Source organism: Amborella trichopoda, chromosome 8 (assembly GCF_054954075.1).
Source record: "Amborella trichopoda isolate Santa Cruz 75 chromosome 8, AtrichopodaSantaCruz75HAP2 v2.0, whole genome shotgun sequence".
Lineage (NCBI taxonomy): Eukaryota > Viridiplantae > Streptophyta > Magnoliopsida > Amborellales > Amborellaceae > Amborella > Amborella trichopoda.
In genome coordinates, this window is record NC_142343.1 from 19,717,553 (window position 1) to 19,733,576 (window position 16,024).

The 16,024-nt window shown below is 33.4% G+C and overlaps 1 protein-coding gene across 6 annotated transcripts in view; it reads right to left on the reverse strand.

Annotated features, from left to right (window-relative positions):
• Positions 1-5,741: 5,741 nt before the first annotated feature.
• The window catches only part of ELP2 (elongator protein 2), a 45,511-nt gene continuing 35,228 nt past the window's right edge, over positions 5,742-16,024 (reverse strand). For 4 of the 6 annotated variants that reach the window (XR_016061003.1, XR_016061002.1, XR_016061004.1 and 1 more), the window contains 2 exons: positions 7,252-7,429; positions 5,742-6,425 (listed from right to left, as the gene is read on the reverse strand). Coding sequence is in view for 2 of the 6 variants with exons in the window: in XM_088874151.1 (XP_088730277.1) it covers positions 5,950-6,425; positions 7,252-7,429; positions 13,283-13,500 (872 nt within the window). In the remaining 4 variants the exon portion in view is untranslated. Of the gene's footprint in view, positions 6,426-7,251; positions 7,430-13,282; positions 13,501-16,024 lie in introns of all 6 variants that reach the window. The other 2 variants (XM_088874151.1, XM_020671040.2) reach the window with 1 other exon arrangement.

A 16,024-nucleotide genomic window follows, 5' to 3' on the forward strand; every position in this document is an offset into this window, starting at 1 on the left:
TAATATCAAATAATGAAGAAAAAATATGGTGAAAATCGAAAATATAACCTCTTGACCAAATTCAATGGCAATTTACATTAAAAAAAAGGTGAAAAAATCACATTTTTATCAAACATCAAACATCCAACGAATGAAATCAACATCTAGGAAAATATTAGAAAATAAAAATTACACAAATAAATTAATATGTCATATGTAACTTGCATTATCAAGGTAAAAAAATACATATATTGGAAAAAATATCATGCTCATCCACACAAAAATTGAGACATTCAATTTCATAGTTAAATAATAGAATAAAATAAAATAAAATTCCATATAATTCATTAAAAATCAAAACTTATAAAGAAACCAAAACAAAAATCTTCATACTAGTAATGCTTTCATATGTCTCTCTTAGCTAAACTCTAGAATGATAAAAGAACATCTTTTGATCATATAAACAATACACAAATATTTAAATTTGTACACATTATAAAGAAAAAAAAAACAAATACAAACTTGCTTTACCTTAAGCAGTCACAATCACGGTTGCTTCAATAATAGTTGTCTTAATAGTCTTGACTTGGGTAATATACATAGTCTTGAATCGATAAGTAACATAGATACGAACTTTGTTAGGTATAGAAGTAGGTAATCGTTATGTTATTAAAAGAAAAAAATGTTGAAAAATAAATCAAGGGTTATTTTATAAGATTTTTGCATAATTTTAACTAAAACAAGAATAAAAAATTGTATCAATAACCACGAAAGAATCTAAACCATGAAATTCAAACTAAATAAAAACTCATAAAACTAAACCGAAACGAATGAAAACTAAATGAAAAATCATAAAACTAAACCGAAACGAATGAAGGTTAACCAAGAGAGAAATATAACTAAAAACAAAGGGGAGAGAGAAAGTAAACCAAGGGAGAATGTACCTGAAATTTTGGGAAGAGAGAACATGGGAACTAAAAAATTGTTGGAGTTTTTATAGATCTTGAGAAAGGTAGAGAAAATATGCATTATTTAAAAGGATAATTACATCTTCTACTTTCTTTTTATCACCCTACAAAAATCTTGGTCTCTTAAAAAAATCTTAGTTTTGTTAGGTGCGTCTCTGTCCTCGCTCTCTTAAATTTCTCTCTTAAACTTTGTTTAGGTGCGTATTGTCTATCTCTCTCTCTTCCCTTAAGGATCACATGCACCACTTTTTTTTAAGATGGATTTAGGGTATGTTTTAGGATAGGTACATAATTATCTTTTAAAATTCTAGGAGATATCTCCTTAGTATTTCTTTTTTAGTATAAAAATATTGGTCTCCTAAAAAAATCAGTTTTGTTAGGGGGCAAGCTTTATATACTTTCCCTAGAACATAAAAGTTATATACTTGCCCTTATCCAACCGTACAACTTAAAACTTATATACTTCCCCCTATCCAACCCTCCATTCTGAATGGAGGGCTAATATTGCCTCAATCACAATGCCACATATCTATACTATTTTATTTTTAATTTTTTTCTACAAACTATTTTGACGTCAAATTTTGTATGTCCAATCCTCTATTAAACTTGCACTAGTGAAAAATATAAAAACAATATTTCCATTAAAATAAAATAACCAAATACTCATGAAAGATTTCAGGGGTATTTTGATCATTATATTTTATCAAAAAATTATTTTTAATATTTTTAACAGTGCACCCCGATGATAAGATGGCACGTACCAAATTTCATATTCATACAATTTGTATAAACAACACTAAAAATAAAATACTTTGAGACGTCGTATCTAAGATCAAACGGTGAGTGGCTCTCTTAATCAAATTGGATGGCAAGATAGTAGGGGAAGCATAGATCTTCTATGCTGTAGAGGGGGTATAGAAACCTTTGCTTAGGACGTCTCTCTCTACTCCCTCTCTCAAATTTCTCTCTCTTAAACTTTGTTCTACTCTCTCTCTCTCTTAAACTTTGTTCTACTCTCTCTCTTAAATTTTGTTTTAGTGCGTACTATGTATTTCTCTTTCCCCTAAAGATCATATGCTCCTCTTTTTTTGGAGATGGATTTAGGGTATGTTTTAAGATAGGTATATAATTATCTTTTTAAATTTTAGGAGATATATCCTTAATATTTCTTTTTGAGTGTTGATATCTTCGCTCTATTATCTCTCAAGATTTTACGAGATTCTAATAAAATTAGCTCGCTCTCCTCAAGTAACCCCCTTTCTCTCTCTCCCCTTATGTTTAGGAGGCGCACTCTCCTCTCTCTTTTCTCTATACATTAAAATTTAGGGACCCATTATTTTTACGGGTCTAATAAAATTAACTCTCTCTCTCCACGTAACCCCCTATGGTTTAGGAGGCACACTCTCCTCTCTTTTCTCTATACATTGAAATTTAGGGACCCATTATTTTTAGGGGTCTATTATGAGAGTATGTACCCCACAATCTTTCTATATATAGGGTCTCTTTTTATTCTCTCTTTTATCTATACATTAAAATTTAGGGACCCATTATTTTTAGGGGTCTATTATGAGAGCATGTATCCCACAATCTTTCTATATATAAGGTCCCTTCTTATTCTTCTGACACATGTCTACCCTTAACTCTCCTCTCTCTCTCTTAAATTTCTCTCTCTCTCTTAAACTTTAACTCTCCTCTCTCTCTCTTTTAAATTTCTCTCTCTTAAACTTTGTTTAGGTGTGTACTCTCTATCTCTCTCTTCCCCTAAAGATCCCATGCTCCTCTTTTTTTGGAGATGTATTTAAGGTATGTTTTAAGATAGATACATAATTATCTTTTTAAATTTTAGGAGATATCTCTTTAATATTTCTTTTTGAGTATCAATATTTATTTTATATTGAAGAAATTATCACAAATATACCTTAATTTTTTTTCTATTTAGAAAAAAAAACTTTAATTTTCATAAACCTTGTCCACACCATTTTTTTGTCAATTTTGAGAGTTTATTTTTACCAAAATAACCGTGAAGCACAATTACTTTAAGTACCGTAATATACGGCATTTTAAGTACAATAAAAACGTCAATTTTGAGAGTTTTTTTTTTTACCAAAATAACCATGAAGCACAATTACGGTAAGTACAGTATACAATATTTTAAGTACAATAAAAACTAACTCTTCCCAGTTATATGACATTTTAAGTATTGTAAAAACTAACTCATATTATACAGCATTTTAAATACTGTAAAAACTAATCCATATTATACGGCACTATAATGCCGTAAACCTTTTTATCATGTTTATATTTATCTCTTTCATCTTGTTTATATTCATCTCTTTATTCTTTTTATGTTTATCTCTTCTTTATCTAATTCTTTTTAATATTTGTCTCTTCTTTCTCTCTCTAATTCTTTTTTATCTCTCTCTAAACTTTTTATCTTTCTAACTCTTTCTCTCTCCAAGGAGATTTGTATAACAACATGTGTGCACCTTACCATCCCCTATAAAAACTCCCTTCAACCCCATCCCTGTACCATCCCCTATAAAAACTCCCTTCAACCCCATCCCTATGAAAATTACACGCGTTAGATTTGTTTCGCCTTGGAATCTTTGTTGAGTTTCGCCTTAGAATCTTTGTTGAGTTGATGAAGTAAGTAGAGAGAGAAAGAGAGTTAGTGAGAGAAAACATTTAGAGAGGGAAAGAAGAGATAAAAAAAAGAGTTGATGAAGAAAATAGAGAGAGAAAGAGAGTTAGTGAGAGAAAATATTTAGAGAGAGAAAGAAGAGATAAAAAAATGAGAGAGAGAAGAGAAAAAAATTAGAGAGACTGAAAGAAAAGATAAACATAAAAAAATTAGAGAGAAAAAGAAGAGATAAACATAAAAAAATTAGAGAGAAAAAGAAGGGATAAACATAAAAAATATTTAGAGAGAGAAAGAAGAGATAAAAAAAATAAGTTGATGAAGTAAGTAGTGAGAGAAAGAGAGTTAGTGAGAGAAAATATTTAGAGAGAGAAAGAAGAGATAAAAAAAATGAGAGAGAGAGAAGAGAAAAAAAATTAGAGAGAGTGAAAGAAAAGATAAACATAAAAAAATTAGAGAGAAAAAGAAGAGATAAACATAAAAAATTAGAGAGAGAAAGAAGAGATAAACATAAAAAAAATTTAGAGAGAGATAAATATGAACAGGAGAAAAGGGTTTATGGCAGTTTGAGTACCGTATAACATGGGCTAGTTTTTACGATAATTAAAATGTTGTATAACATGGGTTAGTTTTTACAGTAATTAAAACGTTGTATAACATGAGTTAGATTTTACGGTACTTGAAATGCCATTGAGAGAAAATATTTAGAGAGAGAAAGAAGAGATAAAAAAATGAGAGAGAGAAGAGAAAGATAAACATAAAAAAAATTTATAGAGAGATAAATATGAACAGGAGAAAAAGGTTTACAGCATTTTGAGTGCCGTATAACATGGGTTAGTTTTTACAGTAATTAAAATATTGTATATCATGAGTTAGTTTTTACGGTACTTAAAATGCCATATAACATGGTAATTAAAATGTCGTATAACATGAGTTAATTTTTACGGTACTTAAAATACCGTATAACATGGATTAGTATTTACGATAATTAAAGTATTGTAATTGGCTTCACGGTAATATGAATACCGTCAAGGTTATTTTGGTAAAAAAATGTCCAAAATTAAAAAAAAAGATGTGGGCAAGATTTATGAAAAGTTGGGAGTTTTTTTTCTAAGTAGACAAAAATTAAAATATATTTGTGATAATTTCTCTTTTTTTTTTTCTAAATAGACAAGATTTTAAAATAGACTCCCTCTCCCCACGTAACCCCTTTTCTCTCTCTCACCTAAGGTTCAAGAGACGCACACCCCGCTCTCTCTCTTCTCTATACATTAAAATTTAGGGACCCATTATTTTTAGGGGCCTACTATGAGAGCATGTACCGACATTCTTTCTATATATAAGATATTCTTTTGACACGTGTCTACCTTTTAACTGTTGCTTAATAATGTAGTATAAATATATATATATATATATATATATATATATATATATATATATATATATTGGTTAAACTATAACCACAGTTGTATCAGCCTGGGTTAAGCTTTTACTACAATTGATAAACGAGCGATTAGGCATCTCATACAATCCACCGCCTTCAAGGAGGGCAAGTGTCTTGTATAATCTAATGGGAAAATAGTTAATAATCCGTATGACCATAGAAGAGCAATTGTTACTGGATGGTGTGGAGAGAGTAGGACCTATTACATGCGTCATGTCATGTTATCGGTCTCACCATTCATCGCTCGATAAATTACCTAGATCGTCATATAACACTTGTGAGCAGCGCTAAATAAAACACTGATTGGGCCGATTCAAATCCAATTCTGCAGGGGACAGACTCAGTTCCTTCACAAAACTAGGAATCTGCCCGACTCGATGGGAATTGCCCACATTTGTCAACTGACCATGCAATACAGTCAATGGAATTGGCAATCATCGTTACGAGATCAGTGGCCATTCCTATTTTATGTAAGTTTTAATCTTTCAATGTTATTTTGATCAAAGAGACTCGTCAATCATGATCAGGAATCGCCAACTCTAGATTTGGTACAGTGGAGAGCCAATTGAATACCTTACAGGGGGTTTACAAATTCTACATAGGACCACTACTTTTCTAATATGCCTGTGCGATATGGTACCATAAGAATTTCATATGGTTCTAGGACACCTCCCCAAATGCTAGTATAGAATACTTTCTCTTCCTACTAGGCTTTTGTGTTACAATTTTCCTCTTATTTTGATTGGCTTCTAACAAGCAAGAACGAATTTATATTATCCACAAAAAATGCTGCTCGTTGGAGACAATGATACTAACACGAAGAAAATGGTGCAATAATTACTTTTGTCTAACTATCAATCAGCATTTAAAAATACTCTAGAAAGGAATCAAATCTTCTGGTAACTGAAAGCACTCCATCATCAAGCAATTTTCACAGTGAACACTCTTACGGTATGGTCTGCCCCACAAGAAGCCAACTCGAGAGAATGGCAATCTTCACTCTCACCCAAGCTCCTCCATGAGAGACGATGCACTGTAGCAACATGACACTGAAAAGGGTCTAGTCTCAAGGCCGGCAATGCACTAGAAGGGCAGTTCACGCTCCACAATTCGATCAATCCATGCTCCATGCCAATGGCCAAGAACCCAACTCCATTGCTTGCTGGAGTGTACCATGACAGAGCAGTGATGCTGCTCTTAAATGGAGGCAACCTCATCACTTGTTTTACACAAAAAGCTTCTTCTGAAGAGCTTTTCGTGAGTCCCCATATCTTCACGGTCTTGTCCCTCGAACCAGTCGCAAATTCATGGCCAATGGGGTTCCATGAACACGCCCAAATTATTCTTTTGTGGGCCTCATGCTTTGCAAGAAGCTGATGAGTTACCCGATCTTCTCCTACAGGGTTTTGAAATCCAAAAACCAATAAATGGTGGTTGAAATGCTGGGAAAGATGTAACCAGTAGAATGAAGCATGGGAGTGATGACAAAATTTTCTGGCTGAATTTCAAACGGAATGAACCTTCTTTTTTAGTGGGTCTCCTGTAATCCATCCCCGGCTTTGGGAGGCCATCTTTTGTATAGTGTAGCTTTTCTTTTAATACAAAGTTAATTGCTTCAAAAAAAAGGAAAAGAGAGAATTTCAAACAGAATCTTTGGTTTTTCACTTTTGGCCAAATGTGCCCCAGAAAGTAGGAAGGCTGAAACCAAATCGAATGTTGGATAAAAAGAAATTTTTTGAAATACCACGGTTCTTTTTAGGGAGAAAAAGGCACATGTTTGGGGTAGAATAAATTTTCATAGTTACTAGTATTTTTCCTAGAAAGAAAACAGAATGCTTGGGTAACTCATGCTTAACGCATGGTTTGGTCTAGTACCAGTCGAAAAGCTTTTTGGGACAGTTCTTTTAGGGGAGGGGATAGTGTGAACTTCACAAAACCGTGCTCCAAAAAAACTTGGGACACATTCTCTTTTACCACTAATTGCAACTTCCTTCCTGAAGCTTGAATAAAATTTCAGCCAATAGTTAGCCTAAACTCCAAAATAAGGTTTTCTCCTAAAATGGAGTACCACCTCTGAAGAAGGAATTTAGGCAGAAATTTGCCAGAAAAAAGGTAAAACTGGTTCCAACCCACCCAAAACAGGTCTCAGCAAAGTCCCCAAATTTGGACATTGATGAGAAAAACAAAGATAAATATATCCACTTCATAGATGGTATACATACCTAAATTCTCAATGGAGAACACAGAGAAATGTCGATCTCGCGAGACAGCCAAAAGGAAGCGGTCGTCATGTGAAAATTCAATCTGTGTCACAGTCAAGTTGTGGGAATGCAGGCGGCCCATCACCTTCCATGATCCAACCTCCCAAAGCCATATTTCTGCGACATGGGCAGATTGGGCCTGCAAAATACAAACTATGTCAACACATTGAGTAACATATATCAATGCATCTAGAGGCAATATGACCGCATGGAGTATGGCATATGGCAATATTATCATGTTCACTTAGCTTCAGCCGAAGAGACCAACTTCAGGTTCTTCATAGACAGAAGAGAAGCAAAGCAGAACAACCTTTCTTCAGTTCGATTCCAGCCCCTTCGGCCTACTTCAACCAAAGAAGTGTGCTTCCACAAAATCTAGGAGTAAATTTGGCATTTTTACTGTGTTGAGAACAATTTCGGTAGAGCAAGATCGAATTTTTTTTAATATATATTTTAACTGGAAAAGGAAATGGTAGAATATCCAAATGATAGCCCAGAAAACATTATAAATACCAAAAAATCCACCATATCTTAAAGGGAAAAAAGCCCCTCTTTTAGCTACAAGTTAGCCGGTGAACCCCAATTTCAGTCTTGAGATTTGGGTTGAGATCAACGGTGATCTTTAGTGTACCCATACCATTGTGTGGGAGAGTCCTATAGGATCATTACTCTGATATAATATAGTGTATGTCATATTTATTTTTAATATATAATAAAATATCTTATATTACATAAATATATGATATATATATAACATAATATAATATATAATAAAATATATTATAATACATAAATATATAATATATGTAATATAATGTAATATATAACATAGTGTATTTTATATTTATTTTATTATATAATATATAATAAAGATATTATATACATAAATATATAAACCATATATAATAAAATCTATTATATATTATACAATAAAATATAAAACATATATTATATAATGTAATATAATCAGTGTTTCAAAAAACGCTAGGCAGCACCTAGGCGGTCGGAGGGTTCCAGGCCGTCCAGCGCCTAGGCGGATGCTCAGACGGGTGCCCAGAACTTGGGCGGCCAAGTAAAAAAATATTTGTTTTTGGGTTTTCTCTCTCTAAAATAGCCTCTAATGGGTTTTAGGTTTTAAATGAACCTAAAACCCACAATTTTTCCCTTTTAGCATTAAAAAATAATCCAAAAATACCCGCAAGGAGCTGCATTTCCACCCCTGGGTGGGGTGCTGGCCTTGGGCAGCCGCCTAGGCGGGTTCAGGCGGGCACTCAGGGATATCCGCCTAGGCAGCCGCCCAGGCGCTGGGCGGTCCGCTTTTTGAAAAAGTGAATATAATATATAATAAAATAAATTACTTTATTAATATTTATTTGTATCATATAATATATATATATATATATATATATATATATATAAAATAAGATAATATAACATAATACAAATACAAATATAAATATAAGGAGGGAGGCAAAATAGGGTTTGAAGAACCAAGTTCCTATTTTAAGTTCCATCATTTTAGATGGAACCTTCTTTACTGTATAAGTTTCGTGCATCAAACACGGAACTTGTAAAGTAATGTGGAAGTTTCTTCTGCCTCCCTTAACTTCTTGTTATCAAACACACTCTAAATCAGTCCAACGTGGAAGCTTTTCGATTTCCCAGCCAAACCAAAGAAGCCTCCAAAGCCAATCTGATAACATTGGTTTATGTAACTCCATAGTTGTTGGGAGCGGGAGGAGGAGCAGGAGCAGGTCCAGGTGCGGGTGTGAGTGCAAGAGCCCGGATCGGCACTTGGCTAAAGCTCCCTACCTTTGGAGCGCTTGGGAGCGTTGCTCAGGGAGCGATCTCGTATATATGAACTACATGTATATGGGAGCGCAGGGGAAGCGCCCCAAATGTGTGTGTGTCTGTGTAAACAACTTTGATTGTTTAGGGCCTCAGCCTTATAGAAACCACACCCTTCAAAAATAAAGTATGAACACAAGATAGACAAAAGTGAGGCACAAAGTCCAAAAGAGTACATTTTCTATTACTAATAACATGATTTATACGAAAGTAAAGAGCGATGTGTTAAAATATATACTATAGTAAAAACTTAACAATTAAAATAATCAAGGAATAGATTCAAGAAAGATTTGAAATGAGATGTATTAAATGCTAGAAATGATACAAAATAAATTTTTAAAGAATTGAAAGACATAAAGCTAAGTACAAAATCCAATAAAAGATTTTGTACTATCATCCAAAATTTTGATATGAAATAATGAGAATAAAATAAATTAAATGAAAAGAAATCATTACTTTCAAACACATTTAAATAATATACAAAATTCTTCAATTAAAGAAAAAATGAATAGATTGATATGACATCTTGTTTAAAAAAAATAGAATCTATGAATTCTTAATAATTTAAATATCAAGAAATTGATTTAAGGAAGAATTGAAGTGAGATGCATTAAATGCTTGACATGACATTTAATTAATTATTTAGGAAACGAAAGACATAAAGGTAAGCGCAAAATCGAATAAAAGACTTTGTACTATCTTAAATATCAAGAAATTGATTTAAGGAAGAATTGAAGTGAGATGCATTAAATGCTTCACATGACATTTAACTAACTTTTTAGGAAATGAAAGACAGGTAAGCACGAAATCCAATAAAAGATTTTGTACTATCATCCAAAATTTTGACATGAAAATTAAGAGAATAAAATTAAATGAAAAATAACACTACTTTAAAACATTGAATGATATAAAAAAAACATCAATTGTAAAAAATATAAATAGCTAAATAAGACATTTTGTTCAAAAAATTATTTCTATGAAATATTAATAATTAAAAATTCAAGAAATATATTTCAGAAAGCTTTGAAGTAAGATGCATTAAATGCTTAAATGATATTAAATTAAATTTTCAGAGATGAAAGACATAAATGCAATTACGAAATCCGTAAAACGTTTTGCGCTATAGACAAAATTTTAATCCTGATAGTTATGAGAATAAATAAATAAATGAAAATTTTCATTACTTTCAAACACTTTTAAATAATATAAAATAAAAGAAACCAGCAATTGTATGGCATCCATAAATGATATATAAGACATTTTGTTTAAAAAAATTAATTCATGAAATCTTAATAATTAAAAAGCCATATACTTAGTATTCTTTATATTAAGGTACATTGGTTTAGTAGAATTAAATTAGTGTTGATGTTATTACTATAAGATTTCTCATGGACTATGCTACATATTTGAAATAAGATTACTCATGGACTATGCTACATATTTGAAATGAGTTCACGGATTGTGTACTCATTAGCATATACTTAGTATTTTATGTAATAAAGTACATTGCTATAGTTGATTTAAATTAAGGACCTGGTTTCTATGCAGCCAAGCCCGCATATGTAGAAATGCAAGCCTCTTAATAAATCTATTTTTGAGATGGATTTTAAGAATTAGTTTTTAAGGACATGTAATCTCTAACATGCAGATCATGAATATGAAAAAATAAATAAATTTAAAAACTAAAAATAATAATTCTAGTAAGAAAATATTTGAACTGTTAGTCCATTATTTTTAGATGGAACATCTACTTGCATCCATCATTAAGATGGATGCTTTACACTTTCTGAACCGCATATGTAGAAATGCAATCCAACCCGCATGAAACAATTCTCCTTAAATTAATGTTGATAGTCAAATAGTATTATATTAGAAGATTTCTCATGGATATGTTACATAATTGAAATGAGTACATGGACTATAAACTCATCAACATCAGTATTACTAAAAGATTTCTCATGGACTATAACTCGATACCATCAGGGGTAACAAGCACATGCATACAAGCCCTTAAAATTGACTCGTCATATTCGAAATGCGACCCATCTTTTGAGGAGTCGTGATCCCCCATTGATAGGGATCAGGGTCCTTTATAGTCAAGGATCGAGATCCCTTTAGATTAGGAATCGAAATCCCTTTCGATTAGGAACGGAGATCCTAATACGTACGGATCGAGATCCCCTTATGCGAGGAAGAGAGTACCACTCGAGGGGAACACCACCCCTTCACCAAGATCCCCGCAACTATGTGTAACTCCCAAGGGGCTTCTACCATCCCTCCAGATGAAAGACAATAAAGATTAACTGCAGAGGAAGCATGATGTACCAATACATTCACGCATGTACAATTAATCACACAATGGAAATGGAAAGTAGATGGCCATAACATACTCCATTGAACTCTAGTATTGTTTCCCATCTATCAAACCACAAGCAATGGCTCGTTCTCTAAACTTTTAGGTGATTCTCTGTTTTTGCGATGATATTGGGTAGCCATCAGAGCATAAACCTTCCCAGAAGACGAAAAGGAAGAAGATTTGGCATTCAATACTCTTGAATGACATTTGCCTCTTTCCCTTCATAATGTTTTTTAAAATGACCAAGAAACTAAGCATATATGTTGTTTGTGGATGACAATTTTGATTGATGAGACTAGAGACAGAGTAAACACAAAGTTAGAACATTCGAAGGACGTTTTAGAAGCTAAAGGTTTTAAAATTAGCCGGACTAAGACAGAATATATTGAATGCAAGTTAGTAATAAGCGGAGCAAAAACGAGGAATTAGTCAAGATTGATAACCAAGAAGTAACTAAAAGAGATTATTTTTGGTGCCTCAGGTAGATAATCCATGAGAAAGGGGAGATTAAGGAAGATGTTACTCATAGAATTAGAGTTGGGTGGACAAAGTGGAGTGCTTCTGGAGTCTTATGTGATTGTCACATACCAATGAAACTAAAAGGGAAGCTCTATGGGATGGATATACGATCAGTCATGCTTTATATGACGGAATGTCAGGCGGTCATAAGAACGACATATCTATAGAACAAGTGCAGTTGAGATAAGGAAGTTGAAATGGATGAGTAGCAAGACAAGATAAAATTTGGAATGAATACATTCGAGGGATTCTAGGGGTAGCTCTAATAGGCGATAAAATGAGAAAAAGTAGACTTAGGTGGTCTAGTCATGTGCAGCGTCAACCTAGAACAATACCGTTTAGGAAGGGTAATTTGGTTCAAGTGATAGGCTCCAAAAGGGTAAAGGGAAGGCCTCAAAGGACATAGATGGAAGTAGTAACGAAACATAATGGTGATTCATGGTCTGTGGCCCTTCATAGAGCAGAATGGTGGAACAGGATTTGCATAGCCAACCTCAGATAGTTGGTATAAGAATCGGATGATGATGATGATTTACCACCTAGTGATTTCTTTATATGAGTTATAAATAGAACTTTGATACATAAAATATGGCCTTATTTTACTATTTGTAATAAATTTAAACATATTGTCTTCAATTTCTTCTTTTCCAAATGTGTTTCCTAAAAGGTCATCTCTTTAATAGACTTTTGGTTCTTCATGCAGTCCACATTGTAGAGACCCATATTATATGCCTATCCTGTAGCATAATTGAGGAGGCAATAGCTGGCATGTATATCAGAAACTCGCACATTAATCCAATGCATGCAAATGCATAACACCAATTGGTCAGGATTTAATATATAGGAGCTTACTAAAGGTTTTCCAATGCAAAAAGTTGATTGAGCAATTATGCTTCTCGGTCAATTCTAAACCAGAGAAATGACCAAACTGGAAATATGGGTAGAATTCACCAGCGAGTGCATCATCTTGGGAATCTAGATTTTTATAAAATCATCATCGACTTTTTCAGGTTCTTCTGCAACAGGTTGAATTGGTATTTTTGTGCTGTGATTTTGCCGAATGGCTGAAACAACAGGATTGTAATATTCTCCACTATTGCCAATCTCCAATCACCCAGATCAGAAAACCTAAAGCCTTGAAATAGATTTTGTGATGTTAAATGGGAATAATTTATGTCATGACAGAGAAATCATAACCAAGGATTATTTTTGATGTCTCATGTTTCAATAACAACTACGACCAAACGCAGTGAAGGTGATACTACAAACCTTGCATGCTGAAGCTATTAGCTTTCCTCCATGATCACAGCATAAAGAATACAGTTCATTCCCATGACCATAAAGCTTGTGCGATTCAGGCCATAGTGTATGCCAAGCTAGTTGTTCCTCAATAGGAGGTGATGTCAGGGCAATCGGAACTGCATCCAAAATGGTCTCTAGTTTATCTGCTCCATTGGCAGTGGATTTGTCCACAGCAGTATTTGCAGCTATGCAAAATCAAAAGCTTTAAGTTAAAAGAGAATTCAAATAACGAGGACAAAAGTAGATCACTGAAAAAAAATCCAGGTAGATGAAAAGCCATTATAATAATGCATAACGCAAAAATTTATGTAATTCTAGACTACAGTTCTGATAGATAGAGCCTTCTATATAGCACTGCTGATAGATACCTCCCTCTTTATGCTTTCCCTCCCGTCTTTCTGACTCGTTCATTTTGGATGCAGAAATCTTAAGGGAGAAAGCATCCAATCATCTCCTTATCGAATGGCTTTGTCTATGTTTTGTTTTCCTTTTCTTTTTCTTCTGTTTTTCCTTTTTTTTTTATTGTTCTAGTGCAGTGATATTAAAACCTATATTACTCGAACTAGAAACATGCATATCAGACACTTAAGAGTGTTTAGCATTTCTTTATTATAACCTAAACCCCATTAACTAAGAAGTGGGGTATGGATTATATATATCAGCAGGGCCATATAAAGGGCTCTATCTAAGAAGCGAGGAACGGGATCTATCCCCATAGACGCAGAATTGGGGTTAATATCTATGAGCAGGTTATGGGCTATAAGATGAGGAGCATGGGCTATGCCCCACTTCTTAGACACAGAATTGGGGTATGGGCTATATCAGTTACTGCTGATGGATATACCTTATAGACAAGGAAGACTTGAGCTGTAAACAAGAAAACCTCATTTTTTGGTTGAGCATTTTTCTTTATTCTAAAATATTATCTCATACCCCACTCCTTAATTACTGGGATCTCCCAACTTGGTGTTGGTCCCGACGATCCCATGCTCCAGAAGCAGGATCTTGGGTGGATTCCACTTCCATATGAGGGGAACACAATCCCATATCTTACGGATCGGCCAACATAATTGACACCCACGTTAGGTAGATCTTTAAGTAACAAGTCTTAAATGCATACTGATCAAAGGGAAAATCATAATCCACATGCTTTCGAAGAAAAAGAGCAGATCCAATAGTCAAGATTAATAGGAACTTTAAAAACAAAAGCAGATTTAATCCCTGTTTTTCCAAAGAAAAAGAAAAGTCTTTAATGCATGTAAATAAAAATGAAAGAAAAATTCATGGCAATCACATATCATTTTTTCTTTTAACGGGAAAAATGTTCACAGGCAGATCCATTAAAAAAGAAAAGATAATTATAAATACAATGGCTTTATAAACACATTAAAGTTTGGCAACTCTGGACCGAAAGTCAGCTCTTATCTCTCCCTACATTTATTCTCTTTCTATCTATGCTTTAGTTTCTTTCTACTGACGATCCCTCACTCCTGCATCTACTACCACTTTCAACAACAATTCCCCGCTTCATATGAGATAATTAGCATGTTATAAGCATACCATCTTATTGTGTTCCATCACTAATGCATAGAGGTAGATCGTCATACTAAGGAGCAACAGTTATTTGAAGGCATCATCAATCCACCCAACATCTCCACTTCAGAGCACACTGTTGACCACTTTACCAAAGCTTCAACCAGAGGCAAAGATAACATACTCAGTGATATTGTAATGTAAAGGTCTGAGTCTCATCTCATTTGATGATTATAATTAGAGAACAAAGTCAGGTATTGTTGAGTACCAATATTCATTACTGGAGTCAAGGGCATTGTTGTTTTACTATCATAATTGTTTAAATATCGCACTAGGATCCTTTTTGCCATTTTAGAGTCATGCAATCTAGATTAAATGATAACAACAGTTATTTAAATTAGAATAGTTTGTTTAACTTTGCAGCATATAAGAATGTATATGTTGGTATATATACATCTAGAAGTTTATATGCATGTATTAGACACGTCTGTGAAACGATTTGCTTGACAAACAGCTTCATAAATGCACACTTTATATCTGGGGCCAATGTGAAGCAATTAAAATATCTAGGTGTAAATCCTTCTTCAATGGGACATTTCTTGTATGCCATGTAGGAGTTTGTAGTACAAAAAAATTATATCTGTGATTTTGTAACTCCGTCGTGTCGTAGGATCAGAATTACATATAGGCCGAACAAGAATATTTGATAAAACTGAATTAAATACCCTAAACAATTTCATAGACTAATCCATTCAACAACCAAGAAAGCGAAGAAACAAAAACAAGTCAGCCTAGCTAGTTCTCATTGACAAGAAGATTCCTACACTAAGGAAATCTAACAACCAGACAAACTTTCTTGGAAAATTGTTTGGTGCATCCAAGCCCGCACCTTTTACTATGTGGGCTTGGAGATCTACACTGTCCACCAAAACTGGGTCCCATAAATAATAATCCTCCAAAGAAGAAGTAAAATCAACGTTTCAAATATTTTCTCCACAAAATATCATTTCTAGTTTTTAAAATTTATTTATTTTTTGGAGATTGATAATCTCCATGTTAAAGATTATATATTCCCTAAATATTAGGACCAAATTCTAATTCAAAAATAAATTATAAAGAGGCCCGTATTTCTACATGTGAGTCAATGGACTCATAGAAACCGTGTCCAACTTTCTT